The following is an 11,643-nucleotide window of genomic DNA, read 5'->3' on the forward strand; positions in this document are numbered from 1 at the left end:
GCAAACCTCAAAGTTCAAGCATAGATTAAAAAAATTAAACCTGAGGATCATTTAAAGTGCTGTAAAAAGTATTTACACCCCTAACAGATTTATGCTTTTTTGTCTCGCTTAGTGTTCCTGATCAAATTACTTTTTAGACAAAGGTAACCTGAGTAAAATAAAGAGCCAACCTGACCAAATGACCAACCTGGCTCTATGTAAAAAAGTAATTGCCCCCTAAACCTAATAGCTAGTTTTGTCTCCATTGGCAGCATCAGCTGACATTAGGGGTTTGTGATAAGTGGTAATTTACCAAATATTTAGTTTTTTAGACAGCTAGGTTTCCTCTGGTCCAATGTTTTTTAACCCTGGTCCCAAGACCCACTGTCTTTTAGGTATTCGATGATTTAAATGAATGTACTTCCCCCTCAGCAGCCATCTTGTGCTGCAGAAGCCGGTTAATGACCCATTCATTTAGGTCAGGTGTGCAACACCTAAACCATGCAGGACAGTGGGTTCTGAGGACCAGGACTGAGCAACCATGGTCTAGCCTGTCAGTCCCTAACAGGGCAGAGACACAGAGGACAAGCAACCACAAACACAGACTCACTCAGCTTTAATTTACACAGAAATACAGAATGACTTCAGCCTGAATGGAATTACCTGTAGCCTGTTGCAGGAACGTAGTTATATTATGATACCTTCTACCTTCAAAAGGATGCAGTACCAAAGAAAGAAAGGTCCTGTTTACTCGACGTTTTTTGGTGACACTGAGAACAAAACATCTCTATTGTGGGTAAACTCACAGGAAGAACATCTGAAGAGATCAACATATATTATTAAAGTAAAATCTACAATAAAATACTTTTTCCTCCATCAGAATCATTCTGCTTCCTTTTCTCTAAAACCTGCAGTTGTCTCAGTGCTCTGGGTGCTGACTCTGCTTGACTCACCGGTGAAGCCGGCCCGATCCATGTGGGGAGTTTCTTTACTTGAAGCCAATATTCTGGTTGTTTCATAATCCAAAGCACAACTCCACAGTTCTTGGTGGGTGAGGAGATAGCCACCCCCTTTTTTCACAAATCACACCCACTGATCCTGCGGAGATGATGTTTGGATCTCCAACTACAAATTGAACAGCCACAAATTCATTTAACATACATTCATTAGGTCTGTTTTATCTTAAGAAAGCGGACCGTTTACTGTTGCAGCAATGATCAGTCGCCTTGCAGCTCCAGACGACGCGTCATCAACCATATGTGGTCGTGAATTTCTGCTCCACAGTGGCCTGGTTCCAAAGGTTCTGGCTGGTTCCAAAGGTTTTTTTGTGTCAGAAAGAAAAAACAACTGGAAGGTTGATTTTGACTCACTTGTTTCATATATTGAACATTTTTTTATTTTCTGACTTTAAAGTCACATTTGCCCTGAAACCCATTTATCCCACCAGCAGAGGGAGACCTGGAGTTTTAACCAGACTAACTCCTACTTCCGATAATCAAATAATAGCAGTGGAGCACTATTCATACGCAATAAACAAAATAACAGGATTTTACAGAACGTACAAACAGCTAAAACAATAAAGAGATTAATAAAAAGATCTCACGGTCCATGTTTCCTGTCCATCTGTCTCCAAAGTGACCAAACAACCAGATTTAAAGATGTTTATGACACTTGTGGTCAAACTGCTCATAAGCATCCTAGATCATTAATGCACTCATCGTTAATCTCATAACTGACTCTAAATTAACCCCATCCCAACATGTCCAGAATCTGTTCCTGTCTGAAGGACAGAATGTTCAATGAGGCTGAGAAGAAAAAAACAAACATATTTGGTTCATAAATGGAATACAAATATTAATATTCACCTTTCTTATTTGCATTTCACAAACTGTCTCTAATGTTCAGATAAATAGCATGTTAACTGAGGCTGGTTTACGTTTGGAGGTAATTATGTGTCCACATCAAATGCAGCGCTGGTTCTGGAAGCAGGTGGATGATTAATAATAGAAGGTTTACAAGGACAACACCAGAACATGATGATAAACCCAATAAGAATCCAACAAAAACTACTGAAGATCTGCAACTGGAGATAAATTAGTAAACATTTAAAGGATCATATTTTATCAGATGCTCCAACCAGATGTTTTGATTTGGCTTAAACTAATTTTGTTTTGTATTAAAATTCTGATATGATGAAACGTTTCTGATATCTGTATGTTTGGAGGTATTTGGTACCTTACAGGTTAACTCTGCTTCCCTGAAACTTCTGAGTCTTAAAGAAACGACATTATCATCATCATCATCATCATAGTCATCATCATCTTCAAATCAGGGTTGTCATCTTTTCTGGGCTGTTTTATATATTTTGAATTCACTTTGAATTGTTGCAAAGTGACCTCAAAGTTTTTCAGAACCAGTTTTAAATGTAACATTTGCTGCTTTGAATTAAAAATCCTCTTCATGGACATATAAGGACACTTCCTGATCATTATCTAACATCCGTGAGACCACAAAGGGGGCGGAGTCTCTTCCACCAGGAGGACCATTTCAGTGAAGAGAGGAGGAAGCAGTGATGTCTCACTCTAATCCGATTTCTGAAGACTTCAGACCTTTCATAAACTTGTTATTTAGGGATATTTAATGATTGATTTAAACTGTTTGTTTTCCAGGGAGGGATGACCACACAACATCCAACTGAAACAATGTTTTTATAATGAAACCACCGGATGTACGTTTAAATTCATTGTGGATTTTCTCTGATCCCCATGGGTTCAAAATTATGCATCCAGGCTGAAATTCCCCCCCCCTATCCCTAACCCTTTGTTCAAATGTCTGTCAGCAGTTTGCAGCTTGACCGAACTTTGTGTATCTATCATCAAGCCTTTGGCATAATCTGGTAGGATATTTGACCACTCTGCTTGGCAAAGTTGGTGAAGATCATTGAATGAGTTCCTCTGGTCTTTGGGCATAGTCCACAAACTTCAGATGGGTTGATGTCAGCCTGATTTACCCCTCCAACACCAGTTTGGATGTGTGCTTGGGTTCATTGTCTTGGCAGAGCACTCAGAGGGGCCCAGGTTTTAAAGAAGGAACTCATTGTAAAAATGTTTTCAATATTTTTTGTAACTTAATTTAATCAAAAATGTTTTTAACAAGTCAAAACTAAGCAGGAAACTGTATTGGAACAAAACGATTCATTTGACACATGCTGTCTCAGAAATCTTAAAAAGGAAATCTATCCCAACAAACCAACCCCCCAGAAACAGAACATCATACTGAGAGTTCATGGTGGTGGTAGGGTGAAGGTCTGGGCTGCTTTGCTTCCTCATTACCTGGAGGACTTGCTGTAATTGATGAAATCATGAATTTTGCTCTCTACCAGAACATTCTGCAGGAGAATGTCCAGCCTGAGTACAGGACCTTAAGCCCTGTCACACTTTGGTTCTGGAGCAGGAAAGTGATCCTAAGTACAGTCTCAAGGCCACCTCCAAATGGCTGAAAAACAAAACAAAATTACATTTTGGAGTTACCTATCCAAAGTCTGGACTTCAGCCCAATTCAGATACTGAAGCATTACCTTAAGCATATTGTTCATACTCTAAAACCCTCCAGTGTGGCTAAAATAAAACCATTCTGCAAAGGAGAGTGGGTCATTTCTCAGATGAGAAAGACTTAATGCCAGTTACTCTAAATGTCAGCTGTGGCTGCTAAGGCTGCCACAGATAGTTATTAGTTTTAAGGGAGCAATTAGTTTTTGAAAAACATATTTTTACTCAGGTTACCGCTGTCAGATATTAAAATGATTCATGTCCCTGACGCATTTAAAGCAAACTTTTAACTTGACCAACATGTTTGTTCTGACTAATAAAGATATTTTGGAGTAGACCAGGTAGTGTCCCAACCTGAATCTGACAGAGAATGAGATAAAGGTTAGGGTGATGGTAAGGAGACTTTCCAGCTCAAAGACTAATAAATACCATTGAAGACAAGAAAAAAGCTTGTCGGTAAATATGAGAAGAGTTGATTGCGGCAAAGCTAATAACAGCTTTTTTGTTATTTATGTGAAGGGTATACATAATGGGAAGTTTTATGAAAAAATAAAAGTGGAAAACAAAAACAGACCATTAACGTAAATCATTTAACTATATATAATCACTGAAACACAAGTCATGAATTAGAAATTGTGAATAGACACAAACATTATTTCTTGACGATTTCTCGCCAGTCTGGACTATGTTCAAAATAATATCTTTTGTTTTCTAATATAGTTGCTTATTTATTTTAGGTTTAATAATCTATCTTAAATCCATATTTTAAAAAAACCTTTTTCTGCTGACTTTCTGCCAGAAAAACACCTTCAGAGAAACAATCCCCGCAGTGAGTCATTGCCTCTTGTAGACGATCTTTGCGCAGCCTCATCTCGGCCGCTCCGCGCAGCCTCCCTGCATCCCGAGCATCCCTGCGCAGTGAATCAGACGGACCGATCCACCGAGCCGGACTGAGCGGACACATGAAGGCTTCCACCCCCGGATCAGAGGCGTGTTTTCGGTGATTCCTCTCCGCCGGTTTCCCTCCTTTATGGATGTGAAGTAACAGCGGGTGGCAGCGAGTCGGTTCCCCCTCCATCTCTGCGCTCTTCTCGGCCACGATCCAAACCTGCTCTGAACCACAAAATGGCGGACATCATCGAGCTGGGATCCGCCTACGGTGAGAACCGGGCCAGAGTCCGGTCCTTTTCTTCATTTAACAAGACTTTCTGTTTAAATTGCTCTAAATGTATTTAATTCGCGTTTTCCCGGTTTTATTGTGAGCATAGCAGGTGTTGATGAGTGGAATGATCACCCAGTTAACGACGCCTCGTCGGCCCAGAATCTCTGCATTTTACTGAGACTTTAGTGATATTTTAAGGATTATTTGCAACGTTTCCCTGCTGTCAGCAGCAGTCTGCTCTCTTACTCTGTAAATGTTCACCAGGAAACAGGGCCGGATCCTCCATAATCCGGGTTCAGGGGCAGATTTCTCGGTTCTGAAGCTCAGAAATAAAGATTATATGTTTATTCGTGACGTGATTGTCTGTGAAAATCCGACTCACAGCTGGTAAAAATAGCCCCAACAGAGGCGATAAAAACAGGGCGCGTTCCCGCGCTCCCACGCGCAGTCTGCCTCCCCCTCGCGCGCTCCCACGCGTGCCAGTAACGGGTGGGTAGGGCTGACGTCATGTCTGCTCCCTGCGACAAACATGGGCACGGATGTGTCCTCAGAAACCCAACTTTGTCCCGGCGTTGTTCCGTTGATATTTGGTCCCGGGATGCAGTGATTCAGAACCAGGCCCGGTTCTGCCCTGAGAAGATCCAGTGAAGCTGCTTCAGACTCTGCAGCTCTGCAGTTCAAGCCGCCTCACTGTAAAAAACAAAAGGCTTTTCCTCCTGCAGATTGTTGCAGTTTGGATCAAATTTAGCCTGAATGTGGACCTGCTGAACAGTGGAGAAGAACCTGATTAATGAGCCTTTTTGTGGGATGGATCCGGTGCCGCCTCGTCTGTGACGCCATTAGGGACTCACCTCTAAGACGGGGTGATCCTTTGCGGTCCTGTTAACCTCAGAGATTAGAGATCATTAAATCTCTAAAAACAGCCGGGTTAAAAGCTAAGGAATTTGGGTTATTTGCTAACCCAATTTTGGGTCGTATGCGTGCCAATCCGGGCCTGGGTTGGGCTGTAGATTTGACTCGGTTTACTGGGTTAGATTTTCTATCCAGAAACGTGTTGATGAATGGAAACCCAACAGAACCCAGGTGATAATAGCTGCTCCACAAAGTTCAATGTGTTTGGTTCAGACTTCGATAGTTTAGCACAAGTCAGTGAATAATTAATTAGAAAGGAAATGAGAAATAATGTATAGATAAAAAATGTGAAAGTGTGGAGTGGATTTGTAGTCAGCTCCTTTGTAGAGACACCTTTGGCTGCAGGTCTCTTCCAGCTTTGAACATCTACAGACTAAAACTTTGGCTTATTCCTCTTTTCTAAATGGATGGAGAACATCTGTGAACATCAGTTTTCAAGTTTCGCCACTGATTCTCAGCTGTTAGGTCTGGACTTTGACTAGGCCATTCTTACACATACATCTGCTTGTATATAAAGCATCCATTGTATTTCTGGTTGTATGTTCAGGGTGGTTGTCCTGCTGGAAGGTGAACCTCCAGTCTCAGGTCTTCTGCAGCCTCTAACAGGTTTTCTTCCAGGAAACATTCAGGTTTGATCATTTTTTACCGTAGCATCTTCTTCCACATGTTTGCTGTTTCTCCTACATGGTTAAAGGCAAACTGCAAGCAGGACTTCTTCTGGCTTTCTTCTTGGGCCTTGTGGCTGCTTCTCTGATTAATGCTCTCCTTATCCAGGCTGTCACTTTAGGTGGACGTCCATGTCTTGGTAAGTCTGCAGTTGGTCCATCCTCTTTCCATGTTCAGATGATGGGTTGAACAGAGCTCTGGGAGATGATCAAAACTTGGGATATTGTTGTAGAACCTGACCCTGTTTTAAACTGAACCAGAACCTCCTCCTGACCTGTCTGCTGGGTTCCTTGGTCTTCATGGTGCTGTTCTCTAGAAAACCTCCAGAAACAGAACATCTGCATTCATTTCCAGGTTGAATAACACACAGCTGGTCTCTGGTTACTCTGGTATGTGACCTCTGTAGGAAACTGGTTGCCCTCCATTTTATTTAGGGGTATCAGAGGAAAGGGGGCTGAGTGCAGATGGACGCCACATTTTCCTTCTAATTCATAATTACCAGTTGGTCTGTCACATAAAATCAGGATAAAATACATTGAAGTTTGTAGTTGGAAGGAGACAAATGTGAAAAAGTTTATGGGGTGTGAATAGTTTTGCATGGCACTGCAGCACGGTCTGCACCTTCCAACGTAAAGCTAAATGTTTTTAGCTCAGCTGTTTTAAGAAGATCCCGTTTAATGATGACTAGGAAATAACACCAGGTCAGTGATTGATTGGTGACTGTATGCAACCCAGAGAGCCAAAAACACTGAAGAACTGGATCATTTGATCCTGCTAAGTTCTCAGCACCTCTCTCTGTTCCCTCTAGTCCAACAGATGCCGGACTTCAGCCTAAAGTCCAGTTTGCTGCATGTCACAAATACACAGTTTGGTCCCAGTTTGAACTGAATGTATGAAAAATCCAACAGATGCAGAAACAGGATTTTAGCTCCAACAAGAAGGTGTTATTTGAAACCTTGGCAGAGAGCAGATGATCGGCTGAAGGATGATGCATCTCTCTGGACCCGTGTCATGTTTCAGATGCTCTTCATCTATTGGACGTTTTGTTTTGTGCTCCACTTGCCAATTTTCCCAAAATATGATGAAAAGGTTCTGAAGTGTTGGAAGTTTTCAGATGGAGCCCTATGAACATCACAGAATTCATGTAAAAGTATATTTTTATGACAACTGAATTATCACCTTTGTCATCGTTTGAGAAAAGGATTTTCATTTTGACATTTGGGAAAAGGATCCTGCAGTTCCGACTTTGAGGCAGCAGGCGACTAGATCAGGTGTTTGTGGATTTGTTTGGATCCGGTTCCAGTGGAGCAAGTCCATAAAACCACGATACCCAATCAACCAGAAATGATTTAACTTTATATGTTGTCGAGCTTTAAAATTCAGTTTATCGAGACTTGCAAGAAAAATCTGAAAAAGTGTTTTTAAGTCAAACATTTGAGAGAATCAGGATGTTTTTCTGACGCTGCAGCAGAGCAGAAACTAACCCAGCCCAGTGGACTCTTTAACACACACACACACAGCTGATGCATGTGTGTGTGTGTGTGTGTTGCTAAGCAGTGGGCTTAGCTGAGCTGCTTTCAGCACTTTCCAAAACATGACATCATCTGCTGGAGCCTGAATGAAAGCCGGAAACAGGAGGAAGGAGGCTTTTAAACTTTAATGGCTGCAGCGTTCCCTCATCCTCATCTGGGAACAGATTCATTGCAGCGAAGCAGCAAATTTCATTCTGATGCACCTTCAACCTGTTTTTACCACAAACTAATTACCAGTGAGGATTCCAGTTATAATTTCTAGATTTAATGTCAGTGTTGTGCTGCTGAACGACATTCTGCCGTCAGACTGTTGCAGCACTCAGAGCAGAGCTACATCGCCGTGTCTCATGGGACCCATCAGGGCAACAATGCTCCTCTGTATAATACAAACAAAGGCCTCTTCTCCTCCTCCTCCATTACTCAAGCTCCTCCTCATCATCATCATCTTCCTCAACCAGGGCTGAGTTCACTCTGTGTCTTTTTCTACAACTGACCTGTGTGGCTCTAGAAATCTGAAGAAGACTATATTCATATTTTCTTCCTGTGGAGTTGGAAACTTTTGGGAATGGATGGAATCGGATTTGATCATATTCCAGCTCTGGAACATTTCGTATTCACAGTATTCCCCTTCTCAATTTGAACGTTGCTGAGAAAATATTTTATTTTTGAAGCAGCTGCAGTTTGTTCACTCTTAACTTCGTCTGAACCTGACAGGAAAAGACTAAAATAATATTCCAGATCATCTAAAACAATATTCCAGATAATCTAAAACAATATTCCAGATAATCTAAAACAATATTCCAGATCATCTAAAACAATATTCCAGATAATCTAAAACAATATTCCAGATCATCTAAAACAATATTCCAGATAATCTAAAACAATATTCCAGATAATCTAAAACAATATTCCAGATAATCTAAAACAATATTCCAGATCATCTAAAACAATATTCCAGATCATCTAAAACAATATTCCAGATAATCTAAAACAATATTCCAGATCATCTAAAACAATATTCCAGATCATCTAAAACAATATTCCAGATAATCTAAAACAATATTCCAGATCATCTAAAACAATATTCCAGATAATCTAAAACAATATTCCAGATCATCTAAAACAATATTCCAGATCATCTAAAACAATATTCCAGATCATCTAAAACAATATTCCAGATCATCTAAAACAATATTCCAGATCATCTAAAACAATATTCCAGATCATCTAAAACAATATTCCAGATAATTAAAATAAATTTTTTTTCCAGATAATCTAAAACAATATTCCAGACAAACCAGAACATGAATCACCTCTAGTTCAGTCTTTGACTCCAGCAGCTAAACTTTAGATTTAATCCTAAAAAGTATTATCTCAAGCTTAACTGGAGCATTTAATGATGAAGTGTTGCGATGATGTTGATGATGATGATGATGATGGTGGTGTTGATGATGATGATGATGGTGATGGTGATGATGATGATGATGGTGATGGTGATGATGATGATGATGATGATGGTGGTGATGATGATGATTGCTCATCATCATCATAATCATCAACAACTGAAAGAATTAAAATAATTTGTTCTGTCTCTGTTTGTCTCTTCCTGTCCTCTCTGTCTCTGTCTCAGCCATGTCTCCGGTGCTAGCGGGGTTCCTTGGAGCTGGTGTTCTGGTTTTGGTTGTGGTGGTTCTGGTCCTGCTCTGGTCGTTCTGTCAGCGCCGGTACCTCCGGGTTACTGGACGCTACAAGCTGCACGGCGACCGATACTGCGACGCAGAGGACCCCCCCTATAAATTCATCCACATGCTGAAGGGGATCAGCATTTACCCAGAATCCCTCAGCAGCAGCAAGAGGATCGTCCGAGGAATCCGGCGCGCTGAGCGATCGGAGCGTGACGGAGAGCGCAGCTGCCCCGCCGGCGGTGCCACAGGGAGGGGTATGGTCCTGGTGGATGCAGAGAACAACATCCTGGACATCCCTGGTCAGCTGCAGATGAGTCACCTGGTCCCTCCCTCCGGGACGGCCCCGGCCCACAGCCAGGCCAGGCTAGAACGGGCTTTACCTGTCCGTGCCGATTACTGCTGTCTAGACAGCAGCTCGGCCAGCAGTAGCCAGACCAGCAGCAAGACAGCATCCCCTTTCACCCCCGCCTCCTCGGAGCCAGAACCTGAACCCAACCTGGGCTCCCTCAGCCTCACCGTTGACTACAACTTCCCCAAGAAGGCCCTGGTGGTGACCATCGTCGGGGCCCGGGGCCTCCCTGCGATAGATGAACAGGCCGGGAGCTCAGACCCCTACGTGAAGATGACCATACTGCCCGAGAAGAAGCACCGCGTCAAGACCCGCGTGCTGAGGAAGACCCTGGACCCGATCTTCGACGAGACCTTCACCTTCTACGGTGTTGCCTACAGCTCGCTGCCCGAGCTCACCCTGCACTTCCTGGTCCTCAGCTTCGACCGCTTCGCCCGAGATGATGTCATCGGAGAGGCGGTGGTACCTCTGAAAGGCGTGGACCCTAGCACGGGCCGGGTCCACTTGAGCCAGCAGATCACCAAAAGGAACATGCAGGTGAGGATGGCCGCCCTGCAGGCCTTCCAGGGCTTTTCCACTCTCTACAACACAGGTAGTTTTGTTTCAATAAGAAATCGTTTTAAAATGATGTCAGATGATCCAAACTTCTTTGGTTCATTTACAGCGAACTGGTTTTTTTCAGAACATGTGACCCATACTGAGATAAGGTGGAAACAGCAACTTGTGGAGTTTAGTTGGAGACTCGGGATAATCCTGTCAGGGTCTGACGGACTGACTCTGCTGTTGGGTCGTCAAGATGTTAAAGTTCAACCTCCACCGATTCCACAACAAATACTCGACCCCATGTTGGAGACCGCGGCAACATGTTCTGAAGGCACCGGTTCTTTCTAGTTAGGAGCAAAACAATATGACAATACTTTCACTTCCTTAATTAGGACAAAACCCATAAGGGGAAATTCAGCCCTCGATTAGGAAAAATATATCATTTAAAAGCATCACTTCCCTGTTTGGTAAAACAGACAAGATAACATTTAAAATAAGTATTAATATCCTTTATTTCCCTTTGATTCAGTTGTGTTATTATTTAATTTTGTTTTATTAGAATAAAATAAAATACTTAATTTACTACTGAGGGACAAATAAAGAATCATTCTGCGCTAAAATGAATTGTGTTTCACAACAAACATGGATCTGATTCATACAAACATATTTACAGTGTAAACCAGGTTCTGGTCCATGCAGATGTATTCAGCTGCGGACCTGTTCTGGTCATTTAGCAGAACTGGCTGCTGCTGAGGATGAGGGGGTGTGTGGTGTGGGGCAGAACCGCGTCTCGACGGCGGCGCTCAGACGGACAGAACCCATTTAGTTTTCCCCTGTCAGTCCTCCTCACTGGGAAGGTTCCTCTGAACGGCGCTTTTGTGTTTGCTTGGATTGAAATATGAATCATTTTGACAACCCCAGTCCGCAGTAGGTTTAGCGTTACCATGGGAACCGGCAGTTCAAACTATCAGCTGCACTGTTTGGCCTCCTGCATGCAAACACAAGATCTTAGACTCATGAGTGAACGTCTCGCTGTCCTGCCTGAAAATATTAGCAGCATCTTTGATTTCAGTTTTCTGATCATCTGGCAGAACCCTGATTGGGTTAAATCAGATGTTCTGGAACCGGAGGGACATGGAAACCTTCCTCCAGCAGCAGCCGCCTAAAACACAGAAACAATTCACTTAGATTTGATTCTGTAAAGAAGACTGTACTGTAAAATGAATCTAACTGTTCGTTTTTATTGGTACTTATTTCTCTGAAGTTT

General features: G+C 42.3%; 1 protein-coding gene across 2 annotated transcripts in view; it reads left to right on the forward strand.

Moving 5' to 3' along the window:
• Nucleotides 1–4,426: 4,426 nt before the first annotated feature.
• Nucleotides 4,427–11,643, forward strand: part of syt11b (synaptotagmin XIb) — a 16,383-nt gene continuing 9,166 nt past the window's right edge. The window contains exons 1-3 of one of the 2 annotated variants that reach the window (XM_047360689.1): nucleotides 4,427–4,686; nucleotides 9,430–10,425; nucleotides 10,516–11,643. The exon at nucleotides 10,516–11,643 is cut by the window's right edge and continues 365 nt beyond it. In XM_047360689.1, coding sequence (XP_047216645.1) covers nucleotides 4,653–4,686; nucleotides 9,430–10,425; nucleotides 10,516–10,724 — 1,239 coding nt within the window. In that variant the 5' untranslated portion in view covers nucleotides 4,427–4,652 and the 3' untranslated portion in view covers nucleotides 10,725–11,643. The remainder of the gene's footprint in view (nucleotides 4,687–9,429; nucleotides 10,426–10,515) is intronic. The other variant, XM_047360688.1, reaches the window with a different exon arrangement.

Source organism: Girardinichthys multiradiatus, chromosome 3, assembly GCF_021462225.1.
Source record: "Girardinichthys multiradiatus isolate DD_20200921_A chromosome 3, DD_fGirMul_XY1, whole genome shotgun sequence".
Classification (NCBI taxonomy): domain Eukaryota; kingdom Metazoa; phylum Chordata; class Actinopteri; order Cyprinodontiformes; family Goodeidae; genus Girardinichthys; species Girardinichthys multiradiatus.